At 36.9% G+C, this 23,285-nt stretch overlaps 1 protein-coding gene across 17 annotated transcripts in view; it reads right to left on the bottom strand.

Annotated features, from left to right (window-relative positions):
* PTPRD (protein tyrosine phosphatase, receptor type D) overlaps window positions 1–23,285 on the bottom strand; it is a 468,668-nt gene that overhangs the window by 10,166 nt on the left and 435,217 nt on the right. For all 17 annotated transcript variants that reach the window (XM_025051481.1, XM_025051483.1, XM_025051482.1 and 14 more), the window contains 4 exons: window positions 2,783–3,068; window positions 2,177–2,355; window positions 1,432–1,558; window positions 105–230 (listed from right to left, as the gene is read on the bottom strand). In XM_025051481.1, coding sequence (XP_024907249.1) covers window positions 105–230; window positions 1,432–1,558; window positions 2,177–2,355; window positions 2,783–3,068 — 718 coding nt within the window. The remainder of the gene's footprint in view (window positions 1–104; window positions 231–1,431; window positions 1,559–2,176; window positions 2,356–2,782; window positions 3,069–23,285) is intronic.

Raw genomic sequence — 23,285 nt, 5'->3', positions numbered from 1 at the left:
CTTTTTGTTTTGAGAATATGGTCACTGGCAAATATTTCTCCCGAACATGCACTTTAGACTACTTTGCAGCTAACAGTTGAGAGCATAAGAGTGTGCCAACTTACCCTAGCATCTGTGACCTTGAATTCTCTTAGGATATATTGTGGCATGTTGTACTCAGCCATGGGATCTACAACAAAGTACTGGTATCTTGCAGATCGTTCTGCTGGCCAGTATTGGTGACATTTCTCCTAAAAGGAGAGAAGATTAATATCAAACCATACAAAATGTAAATAAAGTATTACCTATCAACTATGTATGTATTTAATTTCTTTCTCTCATTAATAAAATTTCAAAATTCAAGGCCATTCCAATTGCATGTGACTCATTTTCTCTTTGAAACCATTAAGTTTCCCAAGGATAAGAAAGTCATGTGGTTCAATACTTGCCTATGGTCTCAAGCACAGTACTTGGCATATATTAGGTGCTAATACACATCCACTGAATTGAATACTTCAATGGGGTAAGCATCTTCATACCTACGAGTTATCCAAATAATTACATCAGTCCTCGGACATAATGCTGACCATGTCAATCATGCACTGTACTGCCTTAGCAGACTTACGCCCTTGTGGTTCAGAATGAAGAGAACCATCAAGTGTGAATGTGGAAAGAAACCTCTGAACTGATCTGGTCCAAACTTCCTTATCAGCTGAGGAAACTGGAGCCCAGGCCATTTTAATGACTTGGCTAAGTCTTGCAGAGTCAATGACCAAATCAGAATAGTCAAGTTACTGTCCTAGTTTTTTCTTTCCCTCTTCTCTGTGGGCCCTAAAAATTGGATTTGTAGATGCATTTCTACCATGTAATTTATACCAAAAAAAAGATAGAAAATATCTCAAGCAAATATAGCAAAGTGCTTGCATCTACTGAATTTAAGTGATGTCTTTACGAGTCTCTAATACTATTTTTTTTAGAATAATCATTAAAAAAAAATAGATCTGAGTTTACCTTAGAAAAGCAATGTAACTTTCCCACACTTTATTCAATGGGGGTAGAAGATGGGCAAGTAAGAATCTGCCTCAAAGATGAAAGGAAGTCAAATGCCATCATACAGAGAAATGATGGCACATTTGCTCATGAAACTCCAGCTTGTCCAGAGCAAAAGAAAATAAGAATATGCTGAGAGTCAGGATATAAGTCAAACAGGGGCATCTGCTTACTTATTTGCCTCTATGACTGTATTTCACTGAGGTCTATCTATCTTTCTTCAAGGCATAATGAAAGAACTTGTTGAGGCTTTGTAAGTTAAAAATATCAACCTAGAGTAATGATTGCCCCAGAAAGTTTCTGGAGTACTCTGCATTTCAAAGAAATGATGCTGGCACTTGAGTTATTAAAATACAGTCATCATTTCTCCATGAAGTGAATGTCTTATGAGGAGACACTCACTCTGCCCATCTCACGCAGCTTGGTGAGCATCACAACGATGGTGGAATTGTGTTCCCAGAGCATCCGCCAGAAGTCTTCGGTGGTCTCTGCCAAGGGCCCCTGGGTAGCAATGTAGGCTTTCTGTTGTCTAAATGACAGAGAATGAAAACTGTGTGTTAAAACAATCAGAGAACATGCAAAAGTTCACACTTGCTGTATAAATATCACACCTGGTAAAGAAGAAAACATATTAATGAAATTGCATTAAATCCTTGTTAAGACTGTGTAATCAAATAAGAATATGTAATACAGTTTGTAGACTTTGCAAAAGAAATTGTTTTGTTGATATTATGATGTATGTTTTTATCTTTATCATTTAAATTTTAGCGCAATGCTAATAGCTCAGTTTCATGTGTCATACAAATTGCTTAAACACTTAGTTGTGTGGCTTCATTTGGTAGAAAGGACTCTTACACAAACTTAAATTTATGAAATATGCTTCTTTATGAAAACAGCTTCTTTATTAACTCTGTCCATGTCCAAATGGCTTCTGAAAGAAGAGAGCAGAAGGCCACATTAAAAACTCCATTACTGCTCCTTCTTACTCCTATCCAAAATAATAATAATAAAAATTACCAAGGGACTGAATGCTGACCTATGCAGGAAAAAAAATGCTTTGAATTGAGATGAAGTTCATTCCAGCTATAAAACTAGGGCACATGCAAATATCAAAGCTTTAGACTGTCAGGGGAACAAGAGTATATACCTGTATCCATCAATAAAACTGGCATTGATGTAATCAGATCCTTCTACTCCTCGGATAGGCTGCAGACATACCCTTGTGGATTCATATGGCATAATATTAACAAGGCGATTTTTGAATTTATTACATGGAAGATTGGCACTGATGAATCTTGAGGTGTGAGCTTTAGAGCTGGCTAGACGCTGTTAAATAGAAAAAAGGAAAAATCCGACAAAGATAATTTTAGCCTATGGTGTGAATGTAACGTACCCAAGATTTCCTCTTTAGATATAATGCATTTGTTTAAAGCAAATGACTCTTCAAACTGCACTACTTTTCACTTCTACCCAGTGGACTCCACATAGCCTATTGAGGTTTTAAATATTATGTTCTGAGAGTATGAGCCCTCAGTTTAAATTAGGGTACAAAAAAGCTCAAGATATTATTAGGAAGCAGAGCATAGAAAAGAGGAAGAGGAAGAAAGTCTTTTATAGTCAGACACCTGAGGAGAAGGTCAAGTGAATCTTGTTAACTGCAAAAATTTGAAAGGTTAAGAAAGTGAAGCCACTACTCAAAGACAATCTCAGAATGACTCGCTCCTGAATTACCACATCACATCCAATACCATACCTTAAATTCGAGCTCCATTCCTGTGACATTCTCTCCCGTTTCTATTTGTGTCAGCTTCTGAATGTAGGCATACAAGTTTCTAGCTGGCACTTCGGTATTTCCACAAGTCACTGCTTCTAACAATGCATCATGGATAAAGATGTATTGGTCTTCTGTTTGAACCATGTAATTCCTCTGGGCTCTCATTAAAGTTACATGGCCATAAATATCTACAGTTTTTTCATGCTTTATTCTTTCTAACATGGCATCTATTACAATGAAACAACCAGTCCGGCCAACTCCCGCACTACAAAGAAAACAAAGAGAAAAAAAGTCCCAATAAATCAGGAAACCAACACATAAAATTATTTTTAATATTCTTATTAAGGAGGTTTTGTCATTAATTCTACTCAAATGGCTATTGTGATAGTTTTGTAGCACTCTAAAGTCAAAAGTATTATCAAGTCACCACAACCAGGTGTCAATATACCAAATAAAAGTAGTTTGGTTTCAAAATGTAAAAATATCAGACTCATAATTGCTATGCTCCTTGATCACATAACACAAAGTAGGTATCATTTTGAAACTGCTATGAAAACAAAAACATTTAGGCTGTTTATAATAGAAGATATTTAAAAAATTGGTAAAGATCTAACTCAGCTATATCTTTTTGCAAGCCATTTCAGCCTATTTTAATTTAAATAACAAAAAAACCTAGTAAATCACTCAACTTGAAATATTTCATATTCTAAAACTCAGCAAGGAACTTGTAAAATCAACCTAGTGGGAAGTATGTAATTAAAATATTAAAATGATGTTGCACACTAAATATAGTGCAGGGTATTCTCAACGGAAAGAAATTTCTAATAAAAAGAAATCACTAGAGAGTGTGGGTGTGTTCCTAGTTTTTACTCCCTTTTCTTCCAGAGTTAAGTATATTTTGAAATTCCAGGGGAAATCCAAGTATTCTCTGCGGGAAAATAAAAGACTCAATCTTTGTTACTGAAGAAGCTCTGAGGCATCTTTTAAACTCCATTACATCTGGACTCCTGGGTCATTTTCCAGTTGGTGGAAACCGATTCAAAGAAGAAGCGAGAGAGTCAACAAAGCACAAAGACACGACATGCTGTCCCAAAGAGACAATCTAACTGACTGAACGGGACCACAGAGTCAGGCAGCTGAACCATGCCTCGAGTGTTGAAAAAAATATTAACAAAATGACACATGTGTGTTCTTAAATCTCAAGGTAAGCCTTGTCTGTCTCTTATTTTATCAAACTCTTTAGGTTGAGTCCATTTATGTGTCAAGTATGTTGAATCCAAAATGTTTTTCTCCTCCTGGTCATGGATGTCTACCTGACTGGGAAACATGTAATCAACAGGAATAGGTATTAGACACCAAGCAACAGCCTCCTTCATTTGCTACATGCCACGTTTTCTGTCTTTATACATCTATCTATGTGTTCATTTATTTGTCTATCCGTTCATTTCTTTTTTCAATGAACAATGAAGTACTCTGCTAAGTAACATTGGAGATACAACGTTAAAGATGACTTAGATCCTAAAGAGCTCAGAACTTATCAATTAAGATGAGTATTTTATATAACTATTTATAATACACATACACAAAAAAGGTGTGTTGGCTCTGTGAATGATGTGGAATTTGAACCAAGATTTAAAGTACAGAAAGGATGGGGAATTGAGGAGGCTGGAACTGCAAAACAGAAAGAATGGCTTTTGTAAATCATGCTGTGGGCTCTGAGAGCTATGTGTGAAACTTTCATTGGCCTACTGAGGCACTTGCGCAAGGAATGTACCAAAACTCAAAATGAAGGAGTTTAATGAGCATACGGTGCCCGACGGTGCCCAATTCAACTTAAATGATGGCTACAAGGTGGCAGTGAGTATTTTGTAACAAGTAATACCTTTATTTAACTCCTGAGCAGCATAGGTCAAATCCAGTTTCCACTCAGGAGCCCTGTTGTTTGTAGACTAGGTTAAGTGGGAATATGATCTAACCACTATTTAAAAATTGCTTATATCTTTTTATGTCCTGACAGACACACAAAAAAATGACCTTCAGTATCTAGTCAGACAGCCTCTGGATGCTGATTCTAAGACTCCATTCAAGGTTTCAACTACAAAGTGACGTAGCATTGAGATGTAATGCAAAAGACTTCTGGGACACAGAGTCTTAGAAATGATAGCACATTTCTTAGCACAAAACAGAATAGATGCACTGAGAAGCACGAAGTTCCATTTTATTTATCTTGTTCTACTACATAAACCTGTGAAATGGCAAGTTTTCCCTGACACTCCCTATCCTCCCACTCGCAGACCCATAGGCAGGATTAATCACCTTATGTCCCAGATCCCCTGGTGTCTTAAATACCACTCCATTACAGTCCTAGTCGCAACGTATTATTAGTTAGTCTGGTAGGGCCATCATCCATAAAAAATAGAGCATCTCTCGAGAGTAGGAACTGCATTTTCTGTTATCTTTGTGTGCCCTGCACCAAGTGTGCAGTCAGTGTTCAAGAGTGTTTATAAAATAAGTGAATGGATGAGTGATTGGCAAAATAAGTGAATGGATGAGGAGGCCTTATATAATGAGCAGCCAATCCAGATTTGGTAAGCCTACTGAAGAAGCAGGACTCTCCAGTCAGTGAAAGAAGTCCTCCATTTGACATATGATCAAAACTATGCAGAGAATACCCAAAGACTGCTCCACAAAGTGTTTTATAGGGAACAGAGTAATACCAAAATGCTCTGAGTTATCTCCGTGTCTTGATCTCCTGACATGCCATCACGTCACAATGAAAAGAAACTCAGCAAGACTTAACCTGGAAAAGGGAGGTAGCCCCATGTTTGGCAGGTTCTAAGACCACAAGTAATACATTTTTTTTTCTTTTTCTGTTGTCTTTCTAAATTGGCTTCATCCTAATTGTGCATTACTCTTAACTGGATACGACCTCATGGAAACCACTCTGTAAAGCCTTATAACTGAGCTCTGTATGTCTCAATTCTAGATAATAGCAGGGATGTTTTCTTGAAATATGCATTGGGAACCGTTCCAAATTCTGGATGATGCATGGTTCTATATTCTGGCAGACAGATACCACAGAACTTTGCAAAATTGGTAGGAATAACTCCTGCGCCAAACAATATCAACATCTTCATGGTGGTAATGAGAGAGAAAAAAAAATCAAATATTTGCCTGAGTCTAAATTATGAATTGTAGGAAGAAAAAAAAAAGAAGTTATGATTTGTGAAAAACCCATTTCTTTTCTCCCCCAAACACAAACTGCTCAATCTTGGTGTTCATATGGAAGGTAGAGAAGGAGCTGGCCCATGAACTGATGTGTTACCTTTTCTCTAAGATGCAGAGTCCTTGTGGGTTTTAAATGTTAGAATTCTCTCTTAGCTTGAAGCAAGACCAGGAAGTTCAAGATCTTTTTCCCAAATACTAGTGGCTGGGTGTCCTTGAATGTCACTTAACCTTTTCCCTGTTTTCCTGTTTTTCTTAAATCATAATAGTGATAATTAAGTCCAGTTAATTATCTAGTAGGTCTTAATGCCAAATTAAACACACACACACACACACACACACACACACATATGTTTTGCAAACATAAAGAAGGTGGCAGTTACTTTGTAGATATAGACTCCAACCTCTGAAGCTGACTAGGAACTTGTTAAGTGGGAATATTATGATAGAATCACTGCTGGATAATTTAGGATTAGGCTTTCAAAATCTTGCTTTAATCTATACCCTCAAGCTTCTTTCCCCTTTCTCCCCTTATTTCCAATAATATCTTGAGTTGGAGGAACTTTCTGCTTTCCCATATACTATTATGGTAAATAAGATGACAGTAAAGTGCCTTCCTACCACAGGGTTTGGTGCTTGGGAGGAATTCAGCAGATATGTCAGTTTCCTTTTCCAATTTGTGATCCATAGTATTTAGGAACGCTCCTTAAGTCGTACTACTAATGGTAAATGGCCAAACAAGGAGTCAAATGCAGGTTTCTGAGAAGTTAAACTTTAGCACCACATTTCTCAGCAACATCATTGCTTCACACTGCTTTCTGCCACTTGCGTCAGTAACGACAGCCAAATACGTTGAATTTTCTGGTGGCTCACCCCTCAATAACATTCCTTTAGAAGTGTTTCACTATTCCTAATGCGGGTTCCTTGAAAAGCATTTCTTCCTTGGTTTCCATGACATCAACTGAGGGAGTATGGGAAACATCGGATAACCCCCTTGAAATTGATAGAAGGAAGGGAAGAGATTTTACAGTGATCTCAAACACAAAATAACCTGAAACACGTAGCACATAAAATTAGCCAAAAAGAATTGTGACTCAGGCAATGGTTCCGCTGACACCATGACAGGGTAGAACTTCAATTAAGTTGGAAATCAAAATCAAGTATGAACTCTTAAGTGTCAACTTTAGAAATCTACTCGCACCCCTTTTAGACTGTACCTCAGTAACGTTTTCCCTCCCATTTGATCCTTGTTCTGAATATCCTCCCATCTCTCTGGATATTTCCGTCTGTATCTCTTTCTCTAATTTACATACTCTACCGGCACCCAAAATGTAGATAATGTCCCCAAAGTTCTGTCGTCCTTTCTCTCATTCCCCTTCCTGGTTCAGCAATAATCTTCAAATGACTGATTCCTAAAGTGATAGCCCTTTCCTTTGAGTACAAGTGGAGACTTCTATTTCAAACTGCCCTCGAATTTCTCTAGAAATAAACAGATTCCAAGATTAATTAGTATCGTATTTGCTTAGATCTGCTCTTTCCACTCTCTCTCTTTCCTGGACATCCAGGTCTAAAATTTAAAAATCAACTTAGACTATTTTTGCCTCTTGCCCTGCACAATAATAAATTATAAATTTCTGTACATTCAACCTCTACAATTTTATTTGACTATCCATCAGTGATGTGCTGGAGCTGGAAAAAGCCAAATGTTAAATTCTCAGAAATTTTGAATAAATATGTTAAAAATAAAGAGAATACTCAAAACACATGCATCTAAATTATTTTACATTTATACTCTTGAGGTGAAAAAATATTATATAACGCTGCGCCACTGAGTACCTCTCCCCAGTTTTGCATTCAGTGATGTCACATTCGTAGCTTGAAATCAGCTATGTTGGGAGTATTACCATCAAGAAAATTGGCGAATACTACCTCCCCCATCCCTTGGAGAGCCAGCTGTTACACTTCACCAGTATGGAGGGACTATCCTAATTCATCCATTCCCACCACCCAGGGACAGACAGGAAAGTGCTTACTGTTTTCTTCTATCCACATTTGCTATATACTCTTTCATAAGACTCTGCAGGCAATTCTCTCGTAAATATTTACGGAGTGTCTACTGTATGCTAAGACGATAGAGAAGTGGTAAACAAAACAAACATGATCCTTTCTTCAGGGAGATTACAGTTTAGTGGGGGAATTACATACTAAATAATCATATGAATAAATATATAATCATAAATCTCAATAACTGCTGTGAAGTAAATGTGCAGGATGTTGGCCAAGCACCTTTGAGGAAATGTAATTTAAATCGATACCCGTTATGGACTGAATTATGTCCTCTAAAAATTCATATGTTGAAGCCTTAACCGTTACCCAATGTGACTATTCAGAGACAGGGTCTTTAAGGGAGGTAATTAAGGTTAAATGAAAGTATAATGGTGGAGGCCCAAACAAGTAGGGCTTTAGCAGAATAGAAAGACACACCAGAGATTTCTTTTCCGCGCACACACACACAGGTAAGTCCATGTGAGGACACAACGAGAAAGTGGCCATCTTAAGACAAGAAGAACGGTCTCACTAGGAACCAACACTGCTGGCACCTTTATCTTGGACTTCTGGCCTCTGAACCGAGGGGAAAAAATGTTTATTGCCGAAGGCACGCAGTTTGTGGTGCTGTGTTATGGCAGCCCTAGTAGACTAATACAATAGGTAGGGCAAGTGAGAGTTTACTGAGTAAATAAGGGTGAAAAAGCTGTTGAGTAGAGAAAAGGACCCAAGGAAAGGTCCTGGAATGGAAAACAGATTAGCATAATTGACTAACTAAACGCAGGCCAGGGTGGCTGAAAGGCAGTGAGGGGAAAAGGGAAATTCCACATATTTATTTTCCATTTTAAGTACTATTTATAACATTTTTATCAAACGTATAACCATATTAACAGCAATGATTTAAAATAACTTCATAGCTCTCAGGCAATACGTTTATTACAAGAGTCACGGCTTTCCCTCGGCTTCAGGCAAATTAACTCTATTATAAGCTGTCCCGGCCTTGGGCCTTTGCTTATGCAGGTCCTCCCTCCTCCTTATCATGTCTACCTGTTGATATCTACCTTCCTTCCAGATGCATCTCATGCGCTGCATCCATGATGAAGACTCTCCCCTTAGATTTTTCCTCCTTGGATCCCTATGACAATTTATAACTATCAGCAACTGCCTTACCTTATTTTTATTTTCTGTTTATTATGTTTATGCCAGTTGATGATCTCCTTGAGGGGAAGGACAACAGCTCACTTGTCTCTACTGTATTTTATAATTTCTCATGGCGATTTCCATGTCCGGGAAATCGAATGTGCTCAACTTGAGTTGTAAAATTAAGAAATTATATATGTTAATTCAAAACTACGAAGCCCTCTCCTGAATCAATGATATATACAGGAACATTCCCCAAAGCCCCCAGCATGAGAACATTTCTTTGATAGATGTTTACAAAGATAAAGGGCGTTCTTATAATTTTATGAGATAGAAACAACCAGTGCTTACGCTCTACTCCAGTTGCTTAGAAATAACAAACCTCAGGCACTACTTTTTTTCTTAAGAAATTGAACGATGAAAATTCAGAGCTTCTAAAAGTATGCCAGCCTACTCTAGTTTGAATTTCCAAGTTCCCATAGCAGCACATATTTTACTTCCTTCTCCAATTTCCTCTATTTTTCACCCATCAGTATCTGAGTGTAGTGCACCTCTCAAAATGAAGGATTGTAGTTCTAAAAGCAAATGCATCTTTCTTTGATCCTGAAAAATTCAGCTCCCTGTAGCAGCGATAATGACGGAACCCTATTTAGTGCTGTTTGTTTTTCATCATTTCAACAGCCTTCAACCTGAAACATGATAAGAACAGCAAAACTGATAAACCACCCTTATTTTTATCTGTTTTCTGTCGGAGTAGTTGCCAAGCACAGAGACAGATTTTTCTAAATATCTTAAAAAAAAAAAAAAAGTGCATAACCCTGTGCTTGAGGCTGAGGCCAGCACAGCTCAGAACATTTATTATGTTACAGAAAATTCCAGCAAAAAAGGGAAGAGGACGGCACTTTATATCAAGCCTAGTATTAGGTTGGTCTCTGTTACCCCTGAAGTAAAATCAACTGTCTAAGTTATCTTCCACTAAGGACAATAATTCAACTAGGGCAAACCAAATTATTGACAAACTTTTGCCTTAAAAACAAACCAAACCAAAACAAAACAAAATGGTTTCAGTGAATGAGAGACTATGCAATTCATTAAACAAGTACGCCTATTAGGAAATTGTTACTACTTCGATATTATCGTTCATCCAGTTACAACATTTGTTTTCAATTTCTAAAAACATGATTGAGTTAGTCCCACGAGTTGAAATATGCTTAATGTCCCGTGATGCGATACAGTAGTAATGTGCAAAAGGAAAACATTAAGGGGCATAAGGGGGCTATTCTGTGCTAAAACTGTTCTGGGGATGTGCTATAGAATTGGGTTTCCTGATTAATTTGGTGGAGTTTTCATGCTGACCCTTCATTGACACTTCAATGACCTGGCAAAGAAAGACAACACAATTAGAAGATTTTACAGATCATTTAGTTGGGCGTAAAGACAGTAAAATATGGACCAAAAATCATGATGAGCCCACACAGCAGGCTCACATATATCAGCTCATAATTCGATTGGATATTAAAGTTCAGTTATAACTAGAATGGCATTTATGAACTGCGAGAATTTTTTTTAAAAAAGGACATCTACGAGAATGGATTGTGTTTTATGACTGAAGCGTATAAGATTAATCAGATGACTATCCTGATAAAACTGTGATGTAATCCTAATATGGCTGCCATTTTGAAACCCTTCTTTTTTTGTTGTTGTTAAAATTAACATTTAACTTAATATGCAGCTATACTAGGCATCTCTGGAATACTTAGGGCTACCTATCAAAATCCAACCCATAAGCATTTTAGTATTATGTCCTCTATTATCTCTTTTACCTAGAATGACCAGAGAAATTATACAGATATCTTTGACATTAATATTTACTTGCCCAATTTGCTTTTATATATTATTGTAAAATAAGAAATAAAAAGTATTTTTGAAAAAATTGCCATTGAAATGCAGAATTTATCCATGTTATTAACTATAAGCTATATGTGTATGTAATGTGGTTGTTCGAGAGGACAATTTTTGGTGTTCATTAAAATTTTAAATGCACACATTACTTGATGTAGCACCTTCGTATCTAGAAATCTGTCACAGAGGTATATGTACACACATGCAACAGAGAGTCCTAGAAAGTGATTTTCACTGTAACATTATTTGAAATAGCAAATTAATTAGGTAAAACAATTATGACAAAAAATAGTTAAACAAATTATGGTATATAACTACCCAGAATACTAGGTAGCAGTTAAAAAAATAAAGTAAATCCATGTGTTGACAAAAAAAAGTTTCCAAGACATTGTCGAGTCTACCAAAATATGTCACACAACAATATAAATACCATAGTGCCACTTATAGTGCTAAAAATTCCACACAACAATATTATGTATTTTTTACACACATGCTGATGCACTGAACCTGATCTGTGAAGATATACAAATTAGAATAATAGTTACCTCTTAGTGGAAAATGGAATTAGTGATGTTGGTGGTATAAGGGGGGACTTTCACTTTAGTTGAAGTGTTTTGATTTTTTTTCTTAGCAATGACAACATATTCACGTAGTAATGGAATTAAAAAACATGAATACTGGATAAAAAATTACTATTATAAAACATAAAAGATCAATAAAGAGTTAAGGTCCCCAAGAAGTAGAGAGAAAAAATGAAACCCCATTTACTCTAGCTCAAGATTACTGCCCAGGGATGAATTCTCAGAAGTCTGGGTGATTTGATATTGGCAGCTTCTTGCTACCCAGACTTGGTCCTGGCATCCTTGTTAGTTTTTAAGGAGTGGGTTTCAGAAATCAGGGGAATATAGAAGACATCATAGAGAGGAGCTTAGTGAAGAGTTAGAATAAGCAAAAGTTAGGATGAGACAGCAAAGAACCTTCATCACTCTAGAAAGAAAAGTGCACTGCACTCTCTTGTGGTATCCTCTGATGATCAAAAGTTCACAATTCATCAACAGGGAAGAGGCAAAGACTAAGCACAGAGAAGCTGACCATATAAGGATCCTAGTCTAGAATACTGAGAAGTCAAGGGTGACCTACCCAGATATATTCCCATGAGTGAATTGGGAATTTCTTAAAAAGAATAAGCCTACCGAAAAAAAAAAATTGCATGGGCCCAATCTGATTTTTTTTCTAAGTATGTTGATTCAAGCAAAAATCCTCCAAAGACTTTTGTATGCTGTTAGCTCTGTCCCAACATTATCTGCCAAACACGCTCCCTGTTAGTCTTAAAATATGATGCTCAAGATAAATTAGAAGGCTAATACCTTTATATAAAGAACACCTGAGTATGCCATAGCTGGTCTTATGTTATAGGTGAACAGAGGAGGCCTTTAGGCATAGGTAAAAACAGACTTAACTGGCCTTGATAATTGGTAGCTGACTTAGGTCTGAATGAGGTCAACTAAATGATGCTATGGAAGTATAAAGAACTATATCATTTTCACAGATATTGTCTTCGTAAACTGTCTTATCAGTTCAGTCCATATTCTATATTCTGTTTAGAATGACACAAAATTATCAGCATTTTGAAAGTGGATACAACTAGTAACCAGCCCTGCTGCACAGGTTGTTTAGAGCCTCAACCCAAAGAAAGTAATAAGCATATAGACTACAACATGTACAATCTGTTCAGCCCACACAGCAGGCTCCCCATCAGCAGCATAAGTGTTATTACTCCTCACTCAGGTTAAGCAGAATCAAACAGAAGATATTCGAACTTTAACAATATTATTCCAATTGTTTGAAAAGGGATATCAAATGTTTTCCTACAACGGCAAGATACTGGGGTTGTTTTTGCTTTTTAAAAATGTTATTATCTTCATGTAAATGGTCCAATGGTTTTGAAGGCCCTATCTCAGGTGTTACACATTGGTAGTTCTATGTTTTGTTTGGTCCTTTCATTTGATCCCCACAAGCTTTTGTTGGGCAGTGAAAATCTCAGACTCAATACAATCGACTTAGCTGGTGCCTTATACAGAGCCTGCTTCACTTATTCATGTCACTCTGAAGACCTCCAGGAGGCCTTTGCGTTGGTGTCCACAGGGGCCCAATCTGGCATCTTAAGCTCACCAGTTTATGAACTAATGCATCAGTACTGCTCACTGCCACTTCCAACTCATCGGCCTACTTAGATATTTTGGAGGAGGAAACTGAGACTTAGGCAGGGTTAGGAACCTGACCAAGGTCACATTGGCTGTTACTAGCAAAGTCAAAACTCGGATCCATGTTGCCTCTTTCCGAGACTCATGCTCTCAGCAATGGAGTTTTATTGAAAACAGATGACAGCTTTCCTTAGCGCTCCCCAGATGGACCCAAAGGCAGTGATTCTATCAATTTAGGCTGCAACAATGTTGGTGCAAAAGAAACATGCTGTGTCAGTAATTGTCCTTTATTCATGAAACATTAGATCCCTCATTCTACTCAACTACCCAAAGAGAAATGAATAAAGTGGCTTTCGAAGCTCTGTTAAAAAAGATCTTCGTGTAAGTGTTAACTAGTTATATTGATGTCAGCTCTGTTTCAGATAGATGGATGACTTCCAGTAAGTATAGTATTAATACATGAATAATAATTAATGAAAAATAGTATTGAGTGTATTTAGAATGACATACTGATCATGTTTGCAGATGGGAGTAGAGACCGGGGGTTGCCTCTCATACAGGGTAATAGCAGAAAATGGAAAACATAGTCACAAGACTGTGACACCAAAGAGATGAAAGTTAATATTTGATAATGCAATTCAATAAATGAGAGATTCCTCTCCTATGTATCAATCACCATGCAATGCATCACCAGTCATTTTATTCATTATGGGTCTATCTAAGTGATCTGTACACATTCCCGGGCAGTGTTCAAACAGATTCCTAGGCTCTGCCTCAGAGATTCCAATTCAGTAGGTCTGGCATGGAACCCAAGACTGCATTCCCAACAAGTTCCAAAGCGATGCTGATGCTGCTGGCCCATGGGCCATACTTTGGGTAACAAGGATATAGAGACACTACTCTTTTAATATTTTTATAAGTAAATGAGGACAAAAGATATATAAAATACACTAATTATCTATGTATGTATATGTGTATATATAATTTTAAATCGATCTCTCATTCATATAGGTTTGTTGACCTGATTTATAACTTCAGTACAAAGGGGAAGACTGCAAAAGCTATTTTCAAAAAAATGAGTTTTTTTTTTAAAGACCAAATACTTTACTATCTCCAGATACCTTCAAATATATAAAATTAGCTTGTAATAAAACTCAGATGCCAGAGCCCACCTTGCAAGTTTTCTTTGCCAGAAACAATCCCAATATTAGCAAATCAGATACCATGTAATATGACCGAAAGTATTTTTCCAAAGACAGAAAGAAAAATATCCAAGCAATAGAGCCACTGATTGGAAAAACACAATACCAAGATAACAGAACTATTTTTAAGCTTCATTTTTATGACCAGGGGCATAGCAAAGTAGTTGAAATAGGAAGTTTTCATGCTGATTACATGAAATCAAAATACACTGTTCAAAGGCAGCAACATTTAAAAAAAATGCAACCTACTTTATGCAATGAATTTCAGTGTTCTTTCAGTCTGAGAATATTTCAAAATACATTGCAGGTACAGCTGGGAAAACTCAGTGATACCCCTGTCCAGATCTCAGCTATTAGGTTATAAAAATATTTTCACATTTTCTGCAGATGTCGATTCCTTTCTTTCCTAGTAATTTTAATTCAGAACTCATTATTGACAGCTGTTTGTTCTGATAAACCTAATTGCTCCTTTACCAGACTCAGCTGCAAGCAGACTGATTTCCTTTCCCTTATAAAGTATATTACATATAAACATAGACAGGAAAAAAAAAACCAATTAACTAAATACATGTGCATAAAATGATTCATTGAGAGCACTGATCAAGAAATGTATTTAACTACAACATAGGTCAGACTAAATTACAGCACGTACAGTTTACAAGATTAAATATAATTATATGGAAATATTCACAAGCATCAACGTATATAGATTATGTATATGAAAGCATTAATGTATATGAAAATTTATCCTTTTACTAAAGAAACTTATAAATTACTACATTTGAGTAATCGATGGGGCATTTAATCTACTAAAGGATCAACTCCAGAATTTCTATCTGATGAAGTATATACACAGAACCTGAGATGCATGCCATAACCAACAGCAGTCAGGAGGAACCTAACACACCGAGGGATCATTTCTGCTGTGCAGGTAATCCTTCCTCTGGAGGGGAGAGTTTCTAGGGACATGCAACTCTTTTCCTAGCAATCCTATCACTGCTATGGTGAGCTGCTCTCCGTAACTTCACAGGGAGAGAAATACAGATTGGTTAAAGTCAAAGCTATTTCCTCTGGAAGATTCTCTTCAGAGGCAATGCCTCATTTTAGTGGCTTCCCAACAGATACAGGAACAGCTTGGCAAAGCTCATTCTATCAAATGCCTTGGCGGCCTCGCTCACTGAGTCTAGGCCAACTGGGGACCCCAAGCTGCCTTTCTTAGTGGACTGGAACCCCCAAAGAGAGGTAAACTGAGGGTTGGCTTCAGCAGAGACCATATAAGCAGCAAATACACTCCATTTGAGAAGAGCAATAGCTCGTTTTATTACCTCTCTGTCTGTTCTGGAAATGCAAGGAATTTGGTGATCAGGGATGAGCAAACTGCTCCTTAGTAAGGAATCCATTCAAGGAAAATGAACTTTTTCTTAACATCAGGGACACTATATGGTGCTTCCCTTTCTGGGGACACTAAATGCTTCTTTTTGCAGACTTAATCTACCTCACATAGGGAGGAGGATATTGAGAATGGGTAGTGATTACCCTAATAATTCTCAGGGATGCAGCATACATTTCCATTAATACCAGACATAATGCTAATTAGAACACAAGCCCCAGACTCAACATTTACAAAGCCTTACATAATGAACATAAAGTATCCTCTATGGCTTGAGGCCCACAAAATCTGGTCCAAAGCCTACTCCCAGCCTCTCCCCCAACCAAGTAACAATGGAAACCATTTTATTTAACATTTAAGAATAATGCTACTACCATTTATTATAACTTTTTACCTATACAACACAGAGGATATCATTTAGAATTCTTTAGAATGTTTTAGATAGAGACACTTCCACTCAATGTTCACTTATCCATCAAGTATCTATTGAACTTTTTTTTTTTCATATGTGGCATAGTTCCAGGGGAGAGGGATACAATGGTGAACTAGTAGACAACATTTATGACCTCATATCTCTAATGGTTGTACATTACAGTCCGAGGAAGAAATTCGCTTTTTATCCATGGGATTAAATACCACACTTAAAAAGCCTTCCTCCCCATTTTTCTTTTTCAGGTTTAATTTTTACTGATTAAAATAATTTAAATATAATGAAAGCATGGACTGAGTTGATGAAACTGATTATGTATTTTGTGTTTATGTAAACATGGTGGGGAAAGTAGTCTCTGATGTGATATGCTCGTTTTATGAGTCAATTTGGCAAATGAAGAGTGCATGGACTTTAGAGATTCCAAATCTGGCTCTTCCACTTGCAAGCTGTGTGACATCAGGCCATTTATGTATCTCCCCTGAGCTTCAGTTTTTTCATTTGTGAAATGTACATCCATTTATTAAGGTTGCTATAAGGCTATTGTTGGCAAAATGCTTTTTAATTAATAGATTCTTTGCTCCTTAGTAAGGAATCCATTCAAGGAAAATGAACTTTTTCTTAACATTTGTTTACTCTTCTTTTCCTATGAACTGAGGACCTAGAGTTGAATATTTTAGTCGGCCTAATGGCAGAGTAAGTATGCAACCTGTATGTTGCATGGTTTACACTAAAGACTTATACTAATGAAAAAAAAACCCTACTGAATGGGAGAAAATATTTTCCTATCATACATCTGATAAGGGGTTAATATCCAAAAATGTATAAAGAACTCATACAACTCAACACCAAAAAAATCCCAAACAATCCAATTACAAAATGGGCAGAAGACCTGATTAGGTATTTCTCTAAAGAGGACATACAGATGGTCAACAGACATATAAAAAGATGCTCAAGATCACCAATCATCAGAGAAATGATAATTAAAACCACAATGAGATATCACCTCACACCTGTCAGAATGGCTATCATCAATAAATCAAAAAACAAGTGTTGGAGAGAATGTGAAGAAAAGGGAACCCTCATACATTGTTGGTGGGATTTCAAAATGGTACAGCCACTATGGAAAACAATCTGGAGGTTCACCCCAAAATTCAAAATGATCTACCTTTTGACCCAGCATTTTAGGTATTTATGCAAAGAAAACCAAAACACTAATTTGTAAAGGTCTATATACCCCTATGTTCATGACAGTACTATTTACAACAGCCAAGATACGTAAGCAACCTAAGTGCTCATCAACGGACGATTGGATAAAGAAGTTATCCATAAAAATAAAATCCTACCATTTGCAATGACATGAAAGGACCTAGAGGTTATTATGTGAGTGAAATAAGTCATATAAGGATAAATAACATACAACTTCATTTATATGAATAATCTAAGAAACAAAAAGAAAATATTAATCAAAAACGGACTCACAGATACAGAGGACAATTTGGAGACAACCATAAGAGAAGGGGGTTGGGGGGCTGGGTGAAGGGGTAAAAGGTTAAAGAAGTACAAATTAGTAGTTGATAGATGGTCACAGGGATTGGGAGCATGGCATAGGAATACAGTCAGCAGTAATGTAATGGCTAGGTGTAGAGTCAGAGGGGTGATAGAGTAATTGGGAAATCATTTCATAAACTATGTAAATGTAAGATTGATGCACCTATGTTTATGGCAGCACAATTTACAATAGCCAAGACAAGGAATCTACCTAAATGCCCACCAAAAGACGACTGGATAAAGAAGTTATGGTTCATATATATATATAGACTATTGAATATTATTCAGCCATAAAAAATGAAATCCTACCACTTGCAATGACATAACTGTACCTAGAGGTTATTATGTTGAGTGAAATAAGTCAGAGAAAGACAAATACAGTATGATTTCACTTAGATGCAGAATCTAAAGAACAAAAGGAACAAACTTATGAAAACAGACTCACAGATATAAAGGAAAATCTAGTGACTGCCAGGTGGGAGGGGGGCACTGGGAGAAAAAGGTGAAGGGATGAAGAAGTATAAATTAGTAGTTACAAAATAGTCACGGGGATGTAGAGCACGGCATAGGGAATATAGTCAATAATATTGTAATGGCTGTGTGCAGAGCCAGATGCGTGCTAGAGAAATTGGGGGGCTCACTTCATAAACTATATAAACATCTAACCACTGTACTGCATACCTGAAACTAATATAAAATTTAAAAAATGAAAAAAATAACAGTGGCGGGCCTATGATGAACTGAGCCTTAACAAAAGAACATTTAATTTAAAAATGGAGGTGCTAAAAAAAAAAAATAAAAGTTGTTTGCAAGCCAGATTTTGCTAAGGACAGTTTGAGAACAAGCCCTCCAAAGAGGGAGGTGGTTTTGATAGTTTCAAATCATTTTAAAACTTGATGCTGTAAGACTTTTAGACTTAGAAAAGCAGTAAAAGTAACAGATTATAGTGGCATAAGAGATATAGTACAGGAATACTTAACCTGGAGCTGAGAAAGTGGTAATGAGTATGTCTTATATTAAATATGTCCATGGAAATTGAACAGTTACCTGAGATAAGGCTGCCTGGCTTATTAAAATCTCAAATGTTGAATGGCAGTTATGTAATGAGTTTCTTTTAAAAAAATAGAAAATAAACTGTCATTTAATCAACTTCTTAGAATGTTGATAACTGAAGCTGAGTGATGGGTGCTTGGGGGTTCATTATATATTCTCCTCTTTTCAGTATGTTTGCAAATGTCCAAACATAAAGTTTAGGAAAACAACTTCTTTATTTCCTTCTCCAAAGACAAAGGTTTTTCCAAATGTACAGTCCCTAAGTGGGAGAAAGAAAAAGCTGTTGTTTAGAACCATTAGCCTAGTTCCAACAGCTAGGATTGGACCCTAAATTACTCACAGGATATGATGCATCTTTAAAAAGGAACTGTCGAGATTAGTGATGTTCCAGAAGTGATACTTGATAAGATTATCCATATGGAAACATAGGCAGAGAATTCAGCAAAGGCATGATGATGATTTTAGGAATTGTTGTACCTTTGTACATTATGTATGCCACAAAAAATCACTCTAAAAATGACTTCTAAGCAGAATTTTCTAATACTGTAAAATGTATTTATTCATAAGCCTTTAGGAAATATAAACACAACAAAGGCATACATACACAGCTCTTGTAACTGGACTATATTCACGGAGCTTCTTACTGAATTCTGGGGAAGGTTTTGCTAAGCTTGTGGCTTTGCTATTGTTCCCTACAAACCACTAAGTCTGAGTTTAATTGAACCAAGATAACAAGTGAATTTCAGGCTGTAGCACATCAGAGAAAATAGTCAGAAGCCAGGTCAATCATTTCTAGTCACATAAAAGAGGAATGAAATGTTAACTGTAGGTTATAAAGGATTTTTGTGGTTTGCAACATAATTGGTTATGGTTTTTCAAACGTTAAGTAGTGAGTATGAGTCCAGACTGAGTAAGACTCTCTGCCCAATTGATTAGAATTAGAGTTGGGTTAAGGTTGACAAAATGAGACTTTTAAAAAAATTATAATTTAACCCTTTGAACCTCTTTACTCACTTCTTCCACTCTCCTCACTCCCCTATGCTTCTGACAACTTCCAATTTGTTCTCTGTATTATTTTTTTAAAAATGTTTTTAGAGCCTACATATAAGAGAGATATAGTATTTGTCTTTTCTTGGAATGACTAATCACTTGTGAATACAAATTGGGGCTGAATTTGAAGGTAGTCAGAGAAAATTTCTTATTATGACTTCCATAAAACCCAAATTCCTAGTCGTCATGGTCATCACCATCATCACCACCATCATAGTAAGTCAGCACTTCATCTACCAAATTTTATGCAGTTTTCCCTTACAGAGAAAATCCCTTTGCAAACAACCACATTGTTCTTCACCTTTCTAGAGAAATAGAAACTCAGACAGGCAAGTGACTTCTATAAAAGATCTCATAGTTTTATGACAGTCCAATTTCTCTTATTTTTCTATATATGCAATCTCTATTTCTTGGCTTGAAAGCTAAATATGTAATAAAAGTCATAATTCGGTTTTTCTTATTAGCGCACACAATGAACCTTTACAAGCCAGGAGCTTCATTTATTACACTGCATTTTTAAATTTCCTACTATGCATGAGCTACTTTAGAAAGAATTTGATTTTTTACTAGAGTTCTAGGATGTGTGTGAAACACATTTCATATTTTGAGATGATCCATGACATGGTTCTCCTTTGCACACATTAAAATCTTAACAACCTTTGTTCTTGCTAAAATTTAGAGGCTTGCCATTGTGACCTACTGAGGTTACATCTTTTGTATATTTATCTTCTATATTCACTTATAGTATTCAAACTAACCTTGGTCTTAAATGATGGTGTAATAAAAAAAACCCAGCATCCTCAAATAACCTATATTCAGGCAACAGCTCAAATCGCAGCAAAAGCTCTGTCTCAGTAACTGGAGGGGCTCTGCCCACTTATTGCTCTTTACAGATGGAAGACACACACAGTGGTGAGGAGAAAAATTAGAGAGAGAAAAAAGTACCCCAACTTGCATCTCTGATTTACACATCTGGGGGTAGTTATGGATCCAAAATGTAAGAACAAAACAGCAAGACAAAACAGGAAATAAACAAAGTCAAATGTCATCACTCAATGGAAGAACCTGTAGTTTGGGTTACACGAGGTTTTGCTCTTCTTATCTAATGCTGTGAAGGAAATTCATATTGTATCTAACCAGGGTGAGAGTAAAGCAGTGAGAAATATGGAAGAGGCAAACAGGCTCATCAGTCATACTAGAGCTGAAAGAAGGTTTGAGAGGAGAACATGGGGGCAGTGGTTAGTAGACTCAAGACTTTGTCTCTCCTCTACCCTGCCAGGTATGTCCTACGTCCAAAAAGAGCATTTTAGTTGGCTTAATTTATCATCATTTAGTTTGTCTTCAGCAGAGACACTGTTTATATGTGCAAGTTTTTATTTCAGAATGGATTCTCTTCTGATTTTTGTGTCACTTCATACATTTCTGCAACAAGAAATTTTTTCAGCAGCTGCACTTAATTTACACATGCAAATGTACCTTATTAATGCTATTTCTCAAGGCAAAGCATTTAAAAATACTTGCTAAACATTTGTTTATTTATATGAAAAATTTCAGAGGTTTGCACAGCTAGATTTAGGGCATATAACAAACACTGTGAGTGTGTGAGAGAAATATAAGTGATTCCAGCAGATGGCATGGTCAAAAGTAAAGGGTTTGCAAATGCAAGAAATAGCACAAATCCAAATCGAGAAGTCTGAATGGCTATAATTGTAACACATCTACAGTAGAATGAAGAAGGTCATTTACATTATGTTAAGAAATATAGGGGCAGATTCGTATCTTATGTAAGCATGTTAGACAAAATGGGGATTTGGCACATGGCTTGCTATCAGACAATACCACACACAGTGTTTATTTCGATTCCAACAGAAAGACAATATTGACAATTTTCTTTCTCTATACTTCCTACTTTATTCAATAGAAGAGGTAACAATAGCATCTGCTGCACTTGGCTGGATCCTGGGATGAGGAATTTGTGGATGATGAGCCTCCCAGGCATATGGCCACTAAGAAGCTCATGCAACAGCCATGGCACAGCCAGGCGAGAGCTCCAACAGGAGCAGCAGATACACAAGGCTGCCACTGCGAAACAGAGCAGGGCTGCCAAGACAGCATGTAAAGTCATTTTTAAGTGGCCTGAAGTGGTTTCTACCACCACAGCTCCAGCCACTACTGCAAAGTGGGATGAGTTTATCTCTGACATTCTCTCCTTCTTGCTCTGGCATTCCTCTACCATTTGGGGCTGCCCCAGCCTGGAAGCCTAGAACATTCAAGTTGCTTCCCGTCTGCTCATCAGATCTTCTTTCAATCAGTCATGGTTCTGAAGATCTGTGATAATTGGCTCTAATGTATCAAAATTACCTACTCCGACCACCTCAGTTCCAAACATAATACATCCTGCCATTATACAGGTGCTTTCTGATTACTTTCCTAATTCACCTAGAAAATGTTAAAGGACTCTTTAATCAAATTAATGTAAATAAAATTAAAAGGACCATAATGCAATGGGAAACAAATTGGACCAGCAGTCTGAAGATTTGAGTCCAGAAAGAGTCTATAGGAAAGCTGTCAATCTTGCTGGGCTTCATTTAATTTTCTCATCTCTAAAACTAAAGAGATGGAGGGAAATGGGGAGAAGGGAGAGAAGGGGAGGAGGGAGAGGTGGGGATAGGGAAGAAAGGAGAGAGAAAAGAGAGAGAGAGGGCAGAGGGGAGGAGAGAGGAAGGGTTGAAGGGAGGGGAAGGGAGAGAAAGAGAGAAAGAGAGAGGGAGGGAGGAAGGAACAAGGTTTGTCTGGGAGGCTTAAAATGTCCCTTCTAGTTCTATGATTCACTTATTCACTATCAGTAAAATATACTCCTGGAGTTTCCTAGTTTCTGAGTAAAAAAAAAAACAACTATCAACCATAATAAATCCTAAACTACTGGAAGATAAAAAAGAAATATTTTTGAGACAGGATGAAAGTAAAGAGTACAAGATCTCTTGCCACACAAGATGATATTTCAGCAAAAATAATCAAGTAGCAGTTAGGAAACAAATCGACCTTTCCTCCACTTTTAAAGAATTACCTATTTCATATATCAACAAGAAAACTATATTTTGGAGTAGGCTCTGAGGCTTTCGCTCCTCAATTCCAGCCTTGGGAGGGAATCCTACTGTGGACTCAGCCAAGCTGGTGAGAGTGAAAGCAAAGCTGTCAGTCCAGTAACTAAGCTTCAGCAAGGCAGCCCTCAGTGGTGGAGGAAATGAGGTCACAATTATTTCTTGCTTCTCGCATGGGGAAGTGGCATCTC

The sequence above is a fragment of the Pteropus alecto genome, unplaced genomic scaffold (assembly GCF_000325575.1).
Source record: "Pteropus alecto unplaced genomic scaffold, ASM32557v1 scaffold95, whole genome shotgun sequence".
NCBI lineage: Eukaryota > Metazoa > Chordata > Mammalia > Chiroptera > Pteropodidae > Pteropus > Pteropus alecto.
The sequence above is the reverse complement of the archived record's forward strand: the minus strand, read 5'-3'. Positions and strand labels throughout refer to the sequence as shown.